This window comes from Talaromyces rugulosus, chromosome IV (assembly GCF_013368755.1).
Source record: "Talaromyces rugulosus chromosome IV, complete sequence".
In the NCBI taxonomy this organism is placed as follows: Eukaryota; Fungi; Ascomycota; class Eurotiomycetes; order Eurotiales; family Trichocomaceae; genus Talaromyces; species Talaromyces rugulosus.
The window spans coordinates 4,351,123-4,365,151 of NC_049564.1; the positions used below are offsets into that span (position 1 = coordinate 4,351,123).

A 14,029-nucleotide genomic window follows, 5' to 3' on the forward strand; every position below is an offset into this window, starting at 1 on the left:
GGAGCAATTATACATGAATATAGACAGCAAATACGAAATCTACAAATTTGCACCATAAATATTTCACAATTCTCGGGAGGGTGTAGTTTTGGCCTGTAATGTATGGTAATTAAAATAAGGCTTGGCATCCGGCGGCTCAGGCGCGGCCCGAGAAAAACTTCCCAGCAGCGACGGAACTGTTTACTGTCAACGTCGAGCTAGCATCGCCGTTCCTTTGGCGTGATCTTCTTCTCGCGTCCTGTCTCTTTTTCTTTTATTGCCAAAAAGTTTTTGATCCTTTTTTTCCATGCCAATTGACTGCATCTCAGTCATTCGAGACCACCTGGGCCATGCTGCCTCAAACTCCGGCCGCGCCGTCGAAAAATGCCCTGCGAGTTCTACGACAGCTGGCATTAGCTGGCTCAACACTTGGGAGCGTGTGTGCGGTCGCTGTACTCACTTATGATACCAATCGACGTGTCGGAGTCGCGCAGCAAATTCTCCAGAACAAACGGGCCTTCCAAACCTCCGCTCCCTATTACGATGCGACCTCTACCGCGCGACAGTTGTCTCGGATTCTAGAAGCTGCCGAAGCTGGGAGACTTGATGGCTTTGAGTTCTTGCACGATGGAAGCCAGAATAAGAGTCGCCAATCGCCCGAGGCCGTCACCACCGACAGTACTGGCACCGAAAAAACCGAAAATGGCACCGAGAGCGCTTCACAAAGCAGTCAGGACCGTTCGGCAGAGCTTGGTAGGGATAGTGCAGTCAATAATACATTGAATGAAGTCAAGTCTTGGCTAAAGCAACGGCCAATCGATTTGCCTACGCTCAACTGGCCCGGACCCAACGGTTCTGCGCCAACTGGGGAAGCGGGCGATAACCGGCGCCTGCAATCACAAGGTCTTGAAAACGTCCATGCACTCTTTGAGCGTGGGAAAACCATCGAGGCGGCGGAAATACTTCTTGAAAAACACTTGCTAAAGGGGCGAGAGCCGGACCCCTATGTGAGGAGCCTCGGAATTACTCTCTTCTACTCCAATTGCCGCGACAAAAACGTATTTATAGCAAGACAGCTGTTCAGGCGTCTGGATATGATGGATGCCGTATCGCCGCGCATGTGGGAAGTGCTGATCCTCGCCTTGGCAAAATCGGGCTACACAGAATCCGCCGCACGACTCTACTTGGATCACTGCGATAAGATGGAACTGTCTAGCTTCCTTGAAGAGGTTGTGTTGCGATGCTTGTTGGAGTCACAAAGATTAGGACAAGCATCACGTTTGATGTATAGGTGTGTCCGGAATGATCGCAACTGCGGGTTGAGCGGCCTTTTCTTGAGCACCCTCTGGAAGAAGACGAGGAGTATCGATGGTCTCACTCAGCAATTCGAAAAGTTGATGATGCTTTTACCCCGGTTTGGAAAACAACCCACTGAAAAGCTTTTCAACCCCATGATTCGAGCCTACATCCAATTCGGTCGGTTCGCAGACGCACAAGCCTTGGCAGAAGACATGGAGAAAGTCTATCACATCCCATTGAGCTGTCGAACAAAGGGTCTGTTGCTGTATGCGTCCGCACTGAACTGCAACTGGACCGATGTCGAAAATGGCCTCCAAGAGATGCATACTCTGGGGCTGACATCCGACACCTCCAACTTTGGGCGAATATTTGACAGCATATTCTTGGAATACTGGCCTACTCATGATTTCGAGGATATTTTGACCTTCTTTGTCAACGCGGTAGAAAAGTACAATCTCGTTCCCGATCGTGTCCTCTTTAAACACGTTGTCCAGGCCTTTGTGGAAAAGGGTGGTCCGCAACAGATTGAAAAACTACTTGGGCTCGCGATTCATTATAAGTGGGACATTGAATTTGATGAAAACAGTTTTATGAAGATGCTACAACATCAACGGCACGCTCTCCAACATAGCCCGGTTGGCTTCTGGCAAATGCTCAATGCAGCGAGAATAAAGCACGGCCAGGCAGCATTCTCCCGGCAGATTCTGGGACATGACCAACGCTCAGTTCCTCACCCGTTGGTGAATCAGATTCCCCATAAAGACAGCCATCCGAACTGGTATCGTAGAATTGTGGACGAAACTCCGACAGAAAGACCTATCGACCAATTCATGTTTCTTGACAAGCAGATGGCTCAAAGTCTGCATACCGGTAATACGAACTTGGCTTTGGACGCATTTCATAGAGCTCACAAGGCGGGCTATGTTTTCAAAGTATTCCACGTCGAGCTAGCGGCTATTGCGACTCTCGTGGAAGAAAGGGGCCTCGCCGGAGCTCAGAAGTTGGTCAAAGACCATTGGGAAACTAGGCGTCCGGTCGTTCCCAAGTTCTTTTCCCAACTTGAAGAGTGTGACCCCTCGATTTCAGAGGTTGAGATCTACAAAATGGCTCTTTTCCGCTTCTACAATATCTGCTGGGAAGAACCATCTTTACAACTGAAACACCACTTTATGAACTCTTTAGTTTCCAGGATGCTTCGTCGCGATGAGGTTTCAGATGCACTAGACATAATGCTTACAACCTACCAGTCGCGATGGGCACGCCAGTTGCAATTCAACGGCACCTGCATGAAGCTGCTCATCCGACTATTCGCGATCCTCGGGAACCTCAAGGGGGTGCGGTGGTGCATCTTGACAGCCATATCGCGAGAGTCAGCCTGCAATGACGCTTTTATGGCTGAGATGCGGCGATCCATCGCCCGCCTGCGCATCCGGATCAAGCAAGGATTCCGTGAACAGTACCTAAAGCGGAGATTGTTCCACGACCACCTTGACGTTCTCGCCGATATCCTCGAGAAGAAAGTGAAAGGTGACCCCCAACTAGCATCGCTCCAGACCAAGAATATACGGAAGAGATTCGACAGTACTTTCCAACCACAGCTACACAAGTGGCAAGATACTGACGTGGAGAGTATCCAACGGATCGTGGAGGACTGGGATGAGGAGCTCGAGATGGACAATCTCCTCAAACCCCCGGGTGTCGCGCTCGGGAAAAAGGCTAAGGGGCAGTGGGATGAGAGGAATGTCGTCCAAGAGGGAGACGAGTATTATGTCGACTAAATAGATAGATGTATTATATTATTTTTGTAATATTTAGATGATTATATTAGGGGGGGAATTGTAAGACTATCATACCGGTTTATGGGGGAGCGGGGATACCATCCAGCATGGTATGGGTTATATAACCAAAAATTGTATTAATACCGTTACACCACTGACATATTGCCAATCTATTAACGTTAATGTGTTTTGATGCGTAATAGAAAACTGCAGTGTAGCTAATTTTGATATCTTATTTTTTGAATTGATAGAGTTGACCCACAAAACAACATTGAAACTCTAACCACACAGACCAGTCGACGCGTCGGCGCTTTTATCCCAGGCCCAAGGGGGTTGACCCTTCAATGTTATAAATCAATGTATTGGATTCCTGCAACTTGCAAGCGGGTTGTAACTGTTTATATTTTGCAACGTTAGTATATCGCCGATACCAGTATGGTGCCTAATATTTGAAGTCTTTGAGGCTTTTTGTCATATGACATCTATAGATGACAATGTTACACTCCTAGCCAAGTGTTCGAAGTAGCGCTAATAATTAACATTTGAACGTTCTTCTCTATTTTACTTACTAAAATGTCTTTTTCCTTGCTACTTTATTACTTGAATTATATGTTATTTCCTTTTTTACAAAACGTTTTAATATATAGAAATTTAGAATCTTAAATCTTAAAATCAAATAAAGATTACTAATTAGGTACGAAGTAAGGTTAAACCAGCCAGGGACTTTCTATTATTAGATTAATTTGCTTTTATGTTGGTCACTGTTTTAGCGTTACTTCAAACTACTAATGGGCTACTGTATATGGCGAGCTTGTGGAAGCTTAATAATGTTGGTTTTTTTTAACCTTATTGGTAAGAGAGATAAGCCCTATTTTACAGGCTAAGAGTTTCTAGTGGTCCCAACACCGAACCTGAGGCTGCGTACCAGAAATAAGCACTGGTGCGGTCAGCAGCCAGCCACGTTAATTGGTAGAAGGGGGGGGCCTTACGGTGCTAGGATCCAAGCCTCCGTACCCTGAATTCCAAGTCAGGCCTACCCTAACGTAACCCTCAAGTTTCATTTTCTGCAAGTGTACAAAGGAGAACGCTAATGGTTGTTTTCAGCTAAACGGCCCCTCCCTTATAAAGGTGTGCCTGCCCTCGGATCGGATTGCTTGTACGAACATCTTCATAGCTGGTTTTGACTGCCCTTACTGTTGCCCTGTCTATTGCATTGCCCAGGCTTGCCCGGGAGAGTATTTTGGTTGTATTGACGAGGTTGTCAATCACCAGTCACCATGAAGCTGCTCACATCGCGGGCGTTGATGCTCGGAGGGCTTGTCGCTACTCCGCAAATGGTAGCTGCTTTCGCGCAGGGCGACGCAGATGCCATGTTCGATGCTTTCAACACCGCCCTTCTGACAACATCTGGCTCTGACGTCTTTTATAAGAAGTCGTTGGATTCAGGGGATCCCGACGGGTCATGGTCCGGGTCGCTCGATATCCTCGCAGCCGAGGACGCCTATGAGCGAACCGGAGACCCAGACACGAAGAACTTGGTGTACAACCTGTTGACTACGTGGCTGAATAAAAACCCGCCACCGTGGGACTGGGATGGCTGGAATGACGATATTGGCTGGTTCACCCTGGCACTCAGTCGTGGGTATTTGATAACCCGCACCGATGACTTCCTCACCCAGGCAGAATACGGCTTCAACTATGCGTTTGGCCGCGGCTGGGATACGCAATACAATGGCGGTGGCATTTGGGAGGAAAACCCGGAATACATCAGTGAGCTCCCAACAAAGGAGGCTCTGTCTACCGACAGTCTCGGCAAGGTGTCCTGTCTTCTCTATAAGGGCACGCACAATGGAACCTATTTGGATACGTGCAAGATGATTTATGCCTGGACCCGGTCCACTCTCTTCAACGCCGATACTGGCGAGCTATATACGGGTGTCAACGAGACTGGATATGTCAATACTGCATCAGCAGCCTACAACCAGGGCACATTTCTGGACTTTGCCAATCTCCTCTACGGAATCACCCTCGACAACTCCTATTATGACGATGCGAAGTTAGCCCTCGACTTTGGCAAAAACAGCCTCACCGTCAATGGTATTTTCAGCAACAGTGCTAGTTATCTGAACACCTGGGCGGATGAGATGGCGCGCGGCGTTGGGAACTTTGTGCGCGATAACCGACTGTGGGGGGATTATTACACATGGATGGTGCAAAATGCAGATTCGATTCTCCAGAACCGACGGACTGACCGGAACATCACTTGGAATGCATGGGATCAAGCCACACCGGAAGACGACACACTGATCGCAAACCAATTCGCCAGCGCAGTGGCCTGGCTCCAGTACACGCCTGTAACCAAGCCCGGCGAGATTGGAGGCATCCGTTCCTTCGTCAACAATAAGACTGGTCTGGCAATCGACAACGGCGGTACCTATGGCAATGGCAACCCGGTTAGCCAGTGGGGACTCAATCCTTCGCTCAACCAGAAATGGCAGCTCACCCAAAACTCGGACGATTCCTGGAACTTTCTCAGCCTTTCAACTTGGCTGTCGCTGGACTGCCCCGGCGGAAGCGATGAGGATGGCCTTCAAATGATTGAATGGGAAACTAACCGTGATTCCAACCAGCGCTGGGTGCTTACCCAGCAGTCGGACGGCACCTATAAAATCGAGAACCAGCAGACTGGTAAGGTCTTGGATGGCGGTTCGAACTCAACCGACGGCGCTCCATTGCTTCAGAATGATTGGAACTCCGGGGCTGAACAGCGGTGGATTCTTTGGTAGTTGCTTTTACGTCCTCCACTATCTTGGTGCCGGCTTGGTCAATCTTATCAGGTCAATTGATTGGGTCCTTGATTCATTGTATATATTTTTTAAGATAGCTTACGGGGTTGCCTAAAGCTTCAAGAATGGAACAACCAAAATTGATTGAATTACTTGGAGAATATAAAGCTATCCAGGAAAGAGAAATTATTATATATCAAATGATGTGTAAACGGAAAGCAGTGCTATTTAGAGCAGTGTCCATATAACTGTCAGGATTTACGCCAGATTAGCAAGGAATATACCTTGTCAATAAAAATCAAGGATATTAAATCTATTGTTTTTTTCTGTGGCCTCACAATAAACTAATTCTAAATGACAACTATTAATATACCCCTAGATCTAGACATACAACTATTTGCACTACATATAACAATTAAGAAAACCCGGGGCCCGGGGGAACGATTCAATGCTGGTTCTAGTTAATTCTATCTATATTAATTTATTTTTTTTTTACCAAAGATATCCTAGATATCCCATCTTAAGATCAGTGTACCACATAGTGTGTAATCAGGGGCCGGCTTGGCGGCGGCGGCGGCGGTCAGGCAACCTTTCACATGTCACGCCACGCAGCGGTTCTTTCTCGGGCTCTAGAAAATCTTCTATCTCAAACCACCACGCAACAACTTTTTACAGCTCTCTCCTCCGCTGATGTAAGCAGCATCGCTAGGCGCCATTGCCTCCTGCTGCTCAGTTCAGTCAATCGTTTTGCGATCTTTTCAATCACTCGTTTTTTCTCCCTCGCCCATCATGTCAGCCGTCGTTGCCACCGCCACCTCCACCTCCACCGCGAGCACTACCACGACTACCACGGTCAAAAAGCAGCCATCGATATCAGTGACCGCCGTCGACAGTGAACTGGGTGCGCCAGAACAGCAGGCTGATATCGTTATTATTGGTGCTGGAATTGCTGGGTGTGCTCTTGCAGTTGCCCTGGGGAAACAAGGCCGCAAGGTTCTCCTACTTGAGAAATCCTTGAAAGAGCCCGATCGTATCGTCGGAGAGCTGCTGCAGCCCGGAGGTGTCCAAGCGCTGGAGCAATTGGGACTTTCGGACTGCCTGGAAGGGATTGACGCTATTGAGGTTGATGGATACAATGTGGTTTTGCGCGGTACTCAGATGAAGATTCCGTACCCCGTCGACAAGCAAACAGGTTCAGCGCCCCAGGGTAGAAGTTTCCACCATGGTCGTTTTATCATGAAACTACGCGAGGCTGCAAAAGCCACGTCCAATGTTACCATTGTCGAAGCCACGGCTACATCTCTTATCAAGTCTGCCTTCGACGTGATTGGTGTGCAGGCTACAGTCGGTGATTTTCCCGCTCATTTCTTTGCGCCTTTGACCGTTGTCGCCGATGGCTACGCCTCGAAATTTCGAAAGGAGTACCACCCACATACCCCTGTGGTGAAATCCAAGTTTTGGGGACTCGAATTGATCGATGTCAAACTCCCCATGCCGAACCACGGCCATGTCTTTATCGGCGATGGACCCCCGATACTTATGTACCAGATTGGAGAGCACGAAACTCGTGCCTTGATCGATATCCCTGACAATTTACCCTCGGCTTCCGTCCAAAATGGAGGAGTCAAGGGCCACATGCGGAATACCGTTTTACCGTCGCTTCCCAAGAGCATTCAACCCAACTTTCTCGCTGCCCTCGATAAGGGAGGGCTTCGATCGATGCCGAACTCATTCCTCCCATCCGCCACGAACACCACTCGCGGGCTAATCATTCTCGGCGACGCATCGAATATGCGACATCCACTTACTGGTGGTGGTATGACGGTCGCTTTCAGCGACGTTGTGGTACTACGAAACTTGTTGAGCCCGGAAAAAGTACCGACTTTTGCAGACACGCCACATATCGCGAAGATAATGAAAGATTTCCACTGGCAGAGGAAGAATACTGCATCGGTGATCAATATCCTCGCCCAGGCATTATACTCTGTCTTTTCTGGAGACGGTAAGAAACCCCCCCTCTCCTTTTTATAGTCTTTCGTTATCTAATCCCCCAAATCGCCAGGCCCTAACCTCGCTGTTCTACAACGCGGTTGCTTCCGCTATTTCGAACTCGGCATGAGTGCACAACCGGCCGGTTTGCTGGCTGGTATTATCAAACAACCTTCCACTCTAGTGCGACACTTTTTCTCCGTCGCATTCCTTGGAATTTGGGTCAACATTGTCGAGACGCCTTTTTACCTTTTCCCTGTGGCGCTCTACAGGGGTGTTGCCGTTCTCTACACTGCGTGTGTTGTGATTATGCCTTATGTATTTGCCGAGTTGCAGAGGTGAAAACAAAAGATCCTAAAAAAAGGACCTCCTCTTTTCCTTTCTTCTACGATAATATCTTAGGAAGAGCAGGGCTTTTTCATATCATTCCTATCATCTTGCATATATATGTATACATAACCCCCCCCCCTCCCCCTCCCTTATTTTCATGCATTATTATCATTATTATCATTACTTTAATTGCAGGTTGATGAAGAAGCCTTTTTTTCAAATTTTTTTTTCTGTTTCCCTGTATATAGATATCCTGGCAACATGAGCAATACAAAACTAATAACCTACACAATGAAATCTAGAACAAATCGCTATCAGTGCTATCCGCAGTGGATTATGAAAAAAAAAAATCTATCATCCCACGTTCATGGCAGTCGCTATCATACCAAAAATAGGTACATTGTTGAAAAGCTCAACGGAACTGGTATAAAAAAAATAACAGACACACGCACGCACACGCACACCAGTTCGGACAGGGGTCAAACATCATCTCTTCGCTCGCCTGCGATGCAAAATATCCTAAATGCGGCCCAGAACGCCATGGTTACCGTCCAACAATATGCAGCGGTAAAATGATAACAAAAACAAAAACCTCTCAAATCCTCGCATTGCCAGAGGGGGAACAAGTCGCAATCACACTTAACATAGTAACGAAAACCAATTTTGCAAATCAGGAAATCAGGAGGTGGTATATTTTGCATTAAACCGCCAATGAAATTCATCACCCGCTCAATCTGGGTCGTCGTAACACCATGTTGAAAGGCCACCAAACTCGAGAGATTGCGAGAATTCTATTACCATCATTTCGTAAGCTTTGAAAATGATGGCGGAATATTTTCGCTCTTCAGTCCTCGTCTTCACCCTCCCTTTCGAAGAGATTCATCCAAAGGTAGAGACTCCCCCGCGTTCGTATGTTGAACTTCCGCCAAGGATTTTGTGCTACGCTTGGTTTTCTTCTTGGTCGTTTGCCAGGACCCGTTCGTATTTGAATGTCCCATGTTTGAATGCCCCGTATTTGAAAGTCCCGCATTTGAATATCCCATAACCGGGGGTAACCCATCAGGCTTACGTGGAAGCGAAGCGGGGTGACTCTCTCTCCGGCTCAACGAGTTTGACGTTGTAGGTTGTGTTTCCTGATTTGGTCTCGTTTTACCTTTGTGGTGGACACCGTTTGCCTTTTCAAATTCCACCCCGTTCGTACGGGGTTTCGTAGTTGGGGAAACAGAGGAAGACTCCTTGTTCGGACGCGCATTCCCTGCTGAAAGTTTCTCCGATGGTTTGGGATGGCGGTTATTTGCAGAGGATTTCGTAGGCGAATCCCCATTGAGCTGTCCGGACTTTGTGCCTTTCCGATCAGTAACAGGTCGCGAATCCTCGCTACTGTTTGAATTCAACACACGCAATCCTTGCAACTGGGTACTGAGGACTGTATCCGAGCTCCCCACTATGTGCTGAGCACTTCCAGGCTGAGCATTGTTGTCGTTCGTCGACGAGAATACGTCCATCTCAAAGGTAGTAGGCTCTTGTGTTCCGTTCGAGAAAGCATCCGAGGCTCTGGATGGTGATTCCCAGCCTACTTCCACATCGCTTGGTACAGACGCAGCCAGGTTCGAATATTCACTCTGACTCGGCGTCCTATGATCGGGAACAGGGACTGACCCGTCTATAATTAAAGGACCCCGGTCTCGGGGGGTAATGTGACGTGGCGTTGAAATAGTAGGCGTCGTTTGCCCATTGTATCCGTTATCTGAAAATGCACCAAAAGGATCAGGGTAAGCCAGGGTTGCCGGACGATAGTCGGGATTTGTTTGTGCATAGTGTGCTGCAGGGAGTGACATCGCCATCAGGCTCTGCTGGTAATGCTGAGGAGTCACATAATAACCGACATAATCCGAGGGTCGATGCTCTTCCAGATAGGTGGGAGTCTGGATAGCCGACGCTTGAGTAGATTGTAAAGACGAATCCGTTTCGGTTGCGGATCGGCTTGGGGATGCCGGGGGAAAACGCCCTCTCGAAGTCTGAGAACTATCGTTATTTCGAGGCGGTGAACATAGTGAGGCCAAATTCTGCGTAACAGGAGAGTGTACAGGCCTCGCAGGTTGAGAGTGGGACCGTAGCCCGCCAGGGGAGCCATTCGCGACCGACGAACGACGAGGATTTCGACGAAGGTCCGGGACTGCGGAGGACAGAGATGGAGATGGAGGGTTTGTGTTGCTCCCCTGGACACCCTGCGCAGCTAGTGGCAAGTATGCTGGACTATAGAACATTCCTGGACGAATTTGACCTAATGGCGCTTGGTTCACTGTGCCAGCTCGGGATCGTGAGCTATCATCGGTGGGCGCGTCTTGCTGCGGAAATGAGAATTGAATCAGAGGCTGACGAATGAGGACAGGAGGAGGCCTGCCAGTCAAGAGGGACTGATTATGTAGCTGCATTCGCAACTCTTGTTCTTGTGCCTGCAATATCTGAATCTGCTGATACAGCTGATCATGAAGCATATACTGTGCCTGCTGCGCTTGGATATTCAGTTCCGGATTAAGCTGAACATGATGAGGACGGAAAGTGGTGGAGTTGCTCGTGCGATTCGTTGCACTGGACGAACGGCGTGCAGAATTGCCCCCTCCGCGACTGTACTGATTTGAAAACCTGGCACCACGGCCACCGCCTCTGCCACCTCGCGAAGACGAGTGTGACAAGGTAGGAGTCAAGATCGGTCGAGGTTGTGGGGGAGGCCGTTCCCAGACACGCTCTTCCTCGGGAGGAAAGACATATTGCTCACAGCATTTCTCCAGTTTAGCTTCCGAAATAGCTTTAAATGCCTGTCGCAACTCTATATGCAGGCCACGGAATGATGTGTCGTCTGCCGTATTACCCAAGTTGCGGGTCGTATTGAATGGCTCTTCCACACACAGTCGATTGTTCTGTAGTAAGTGCCACCCTTTGCCTTCCTTGGATATCAGCTGGCCTTCTCGAACTGAAATCACGAGTTTTTCGTAGTCCACCTCGTGGCCATAATAGCGAAAGAACTGGAAGAGGAGCTGTCCAAGAGTCTGCTTATTGTTGCTACCAAAGTTTCGTAATGACTCCAAGTCATCGTCAAATGACACTTGCACACCATCAATAACTTTTTTCGTTTGGTGTGGTCGGTTCTGGAGGCTGGGTAGTATGGGTGGATCTCTGGTCTGCAAGAAGTTGATAATGAGGCAAATCCATGTGTAGGAGCTGAGGGTTCCGCCAAGCGCTAGATGAAACTATTAGAAGGGAGGGTATTGGCATGAGATAAAACACTAACCTGCGTCATTGAGCACTCTTTGCTTTGTCCAGTGTTTGACTATCATAGCCAAAGGACGGACCCGATCATCCACACCTACATAGGTGCGGATCATGCGTGTGTTCTCCAGGGCTAATGTGTTATTGACGTTCATATCACATGCCATTTTCAACTGGGGGTCCCATATCTTAACAATGGGAACTTTTGCGTGAGAAACACAAACAACTCGCTCCATCCCATCTAATTCCTCATGTCAGTGGTAGCTCAGTCAAAAATGTGAGACACAAGAATCTTCTTACGGTTTGCCAGCACCTCAGCCAATGAACAGACATTCTCCAGTTCTTTATAAGATGTCGTGATGCAGATGTCAACTGTGACAGCGGTGTCAGTAGGGGTAGGAAATTCCATTTTCGAGTTGTATGGGCGGGGGCGCAGTACCATCTGAGTCACTTGAGCAGAGTTTGTTCCCTGATGAGCCAAAGACATGAACTTTGATATTATTTCCGGGCCACTGCTCATTAAAAAGCGTTTCCAATTTTTGAACAAGCTGCCTTCGGCGATCGTCACTTTCGGCAGATGGTAAGAGTTGGGTATAAAGCGTTTGCATGTCTGCGCTTAACCGTTCCTCTTCCGTAGGCTCAAGTTTCGTTTTCAATCCAACTCTATCTTCGGGCAACAGATCACCCCCAAGACTATATGGCATCCTTCGCCGGAAAAATGCCATTCCCGTTTCATATTTGCATCCTCCGGGTGGTTTCCTAAAGGACGGCAGAGGATTCGTTTCCGAATGCGTGGATCGAGGCGAGGTACTTCGACGACGTGGAGACGGCGATCTCGAATGAAAGGACAAACCCCGCGTGTGCTGATACGGGGTTGAGGGAAGGGAATTCGATTGATGTGAGTTAAGCGGTGGGCGTGAAGGTATGTCGGAATTTGAGGTCGACGACTCCGTCGGCAAACGCCATTCCATGTTGGACGGTGATTGTTGTGCTATCGATGGTCTCGCACCTGACCTCTGTAAGAGTTTTTGATTCCCATCAGTATTTTTTGAAGACATCCAGAGAATCCAACGCTACGTTGGGCCCTCGAAGAGGGGGGTGGTTTGAGGTGACCACGAAGGCGGCGGGTGTGAGTCAGGTTCGAGCGTATGACAAGAGGTCAGCGTGAGTTGAATGTGAGTAATTTCGGTTCGGTTATGACTGAGTATCGGGTTGTTCGTGCGAGGGAATGTTTCCACAATCACTTCGACGTTCCAGTAGTCCGGGCGACGGCCGGCAGCAAGAATCGGCCACACTGCGAGGAGATCCGGGAATAGCGTTGGACGAAAAAAAAAAAAAAAAGACAGAGAAAGAACAAAAGTAAGGAATGAAGTATGTGCGTTGAAGCGAAGGGGAAAAAAAAATCTATCCAGTAGACAAGGCGCAGGAAATGTGGGAATCCGGTGGATTATGGAAAGAATGTCGCCATGCGAAGCGAACTGTACGATCGGCAGCAGCGAGAGAGAACTGGTCGGATGAAAAGTGTCAGTAATCCGAACTTATCAAGGGAAAACTACCGGTCTCCCACGAGAAGTCAAGAAGAGAGCGATTAGCAGATCGCCAAGCCCCCTCTTCATCTGATGATCTCCGGGGACGGAATCCTATAAAAAAGGACGGACGTACCTGAAAAGGCAAAGGAGCAACCCGCAACCAGGCGAATGTCAAGAGCCCCAGCAATATATAGAGTAACGGTGAGGAGTCTGAGGAAGTGGTGTATGGTAGCAGGTAATGCAGAATGAGGGAGTTGTCAGGTTGAGGCAACGGTGGTGGTGGTGATTTGCCCCGTGGGAAGTAGCGTCAACCAAACACAGTGAGTGACAAGACGCCGCCCGCCTCTGAAGAGTCACAATTGGTCACAGGACAGGTGGGAGCAAACACAGCACAGAAGGGCCCTTTGTTCTGGAGAAGAGGTGGTAGCAAAAGGCCGTTGGGCAGTTCTGAGCAGTCTCCTGAGGGGGGGGGGATGGAGACTTGCTGACCTCCGCTGTTGATGGTCGCCCGTTCATATTATGCATGGGGCAGGCGCGGACCACCATGATCGCCTGCTGCCTCAGGCACCCACGGCCACCGAACGCTGATCGCTTCCTCATTAGACAGAACACTCTACTTCTGCACTGTATGATTATTATTACTATTACTACTAAATTCTTATTATTGGCGATACAGACTCTCGATCCCTGAGAGGCGAGTTTAAGGTTGTTTCTGCTAAAAATAACCTGTTGGTTACCAGTATTGCTGTGTCCCACTCCATCATGACTCGATAAACGCTAGAAATACACGTACACATGTATCAATCGATACCTCGGGTGTCTCTAGTCGAAGACCATCTTGATAAATTGATTATTCTATGTCGCTGGTCAATCAGATAAGTCTGAGGCTACTGCTGGTTGGCTTGTATAGCTCCCTGGTAGCGCGGGGATTTATTTGAATAAGCTCAACTCTAAATTAGCAATAGATACTGGATAGTGTAAAGCGATGTAGAGTCATGCGGAGGAACTGCCTTAGTATTGTCCATCCTACTGTGACTCATGTTGGCCGGCCCAACTCAGTGAGTCAGAT

General features: G+C 48.4%; 4 protein-coding genes across 4 annotated transcripts; 3 read left to right on the forward strand and 1 right to left on the reverse strand.

Annotated features, from left to right (window-relative positions):
• Positions 1–329: 329 nt before the first annotated feature.
• On the forward strand, positions 330–3,056 carry TRUGW13939_08214 (uncharacterized protein; the record flags this gene model as incomplete). The annotated part of the gene is made up of 1 exon (XM_035491350.1): positions 330–3,056. The coding sequence occupies one exon, from the start codon at positions 330–332 to the stop codon at positions 3,054–3,056; it is 2,727 nt and encodes a 908-aa protein (XP_035347243.1).
• A 1,277-nt stretch (positions 3,057–4,333) lies between these two features.
• Positions 4,334–5,842, forward strand: TRUGW13939_08215 (uncharacterized protein; the record flags this gene model as incomplete). Its single annotated transcript, XM_035491351.1, has 1 exon — positions 4,334–5,842. The coding sequence occupies one exon, from the start codon at positions 4,334–4,336 to the stop codon at positions 5,840–5,842; it is 1,509 nt and encodes a 502-aa protein (XP_035347244.1).
• A 789-nt stretch (positions 5,843–6,631) lies between these two features.
• TRUGW13939_08216 (uncharacterized protein) lies at positions 6,632–8,173 on the forward strand (the record flags this gene model as incomplete). The annotated part of the gene is made up of 2 exons (XM_035491352.1): positions 6,632–7,844; positions 7,905–8,173. The coding sequence occupies 2 exons, from the start codon at positions 6,632–6,634 to the stop codon at positions 8,171–8,173; spliced, it is 1,482 nt and encodes a 493-aa protein (XP_035347245.1).
• Positions 8,174–9,018: 845 nt separating this feature from the next.
• Positions 9,019–11,840, reverse strand: TRUGW13939_08217 (uncharacterized protein; the record flags this gene model as incomplete). Its single annotated transcript, XM_035491353.1, has 3 exons — positions 9,019–11,402; positions 11,454–11,672; positions 11,732–11,840. 3 exons carry the CDS (start codon positions 11,838–11,840, stop codon positions 9,019–9,021), a joined length of 2,712 nt encoding a protein of 903 aa, XP_035347246.1.
• Positions 11,841–14,029: the final 2,189 nt, after the last annotated feature.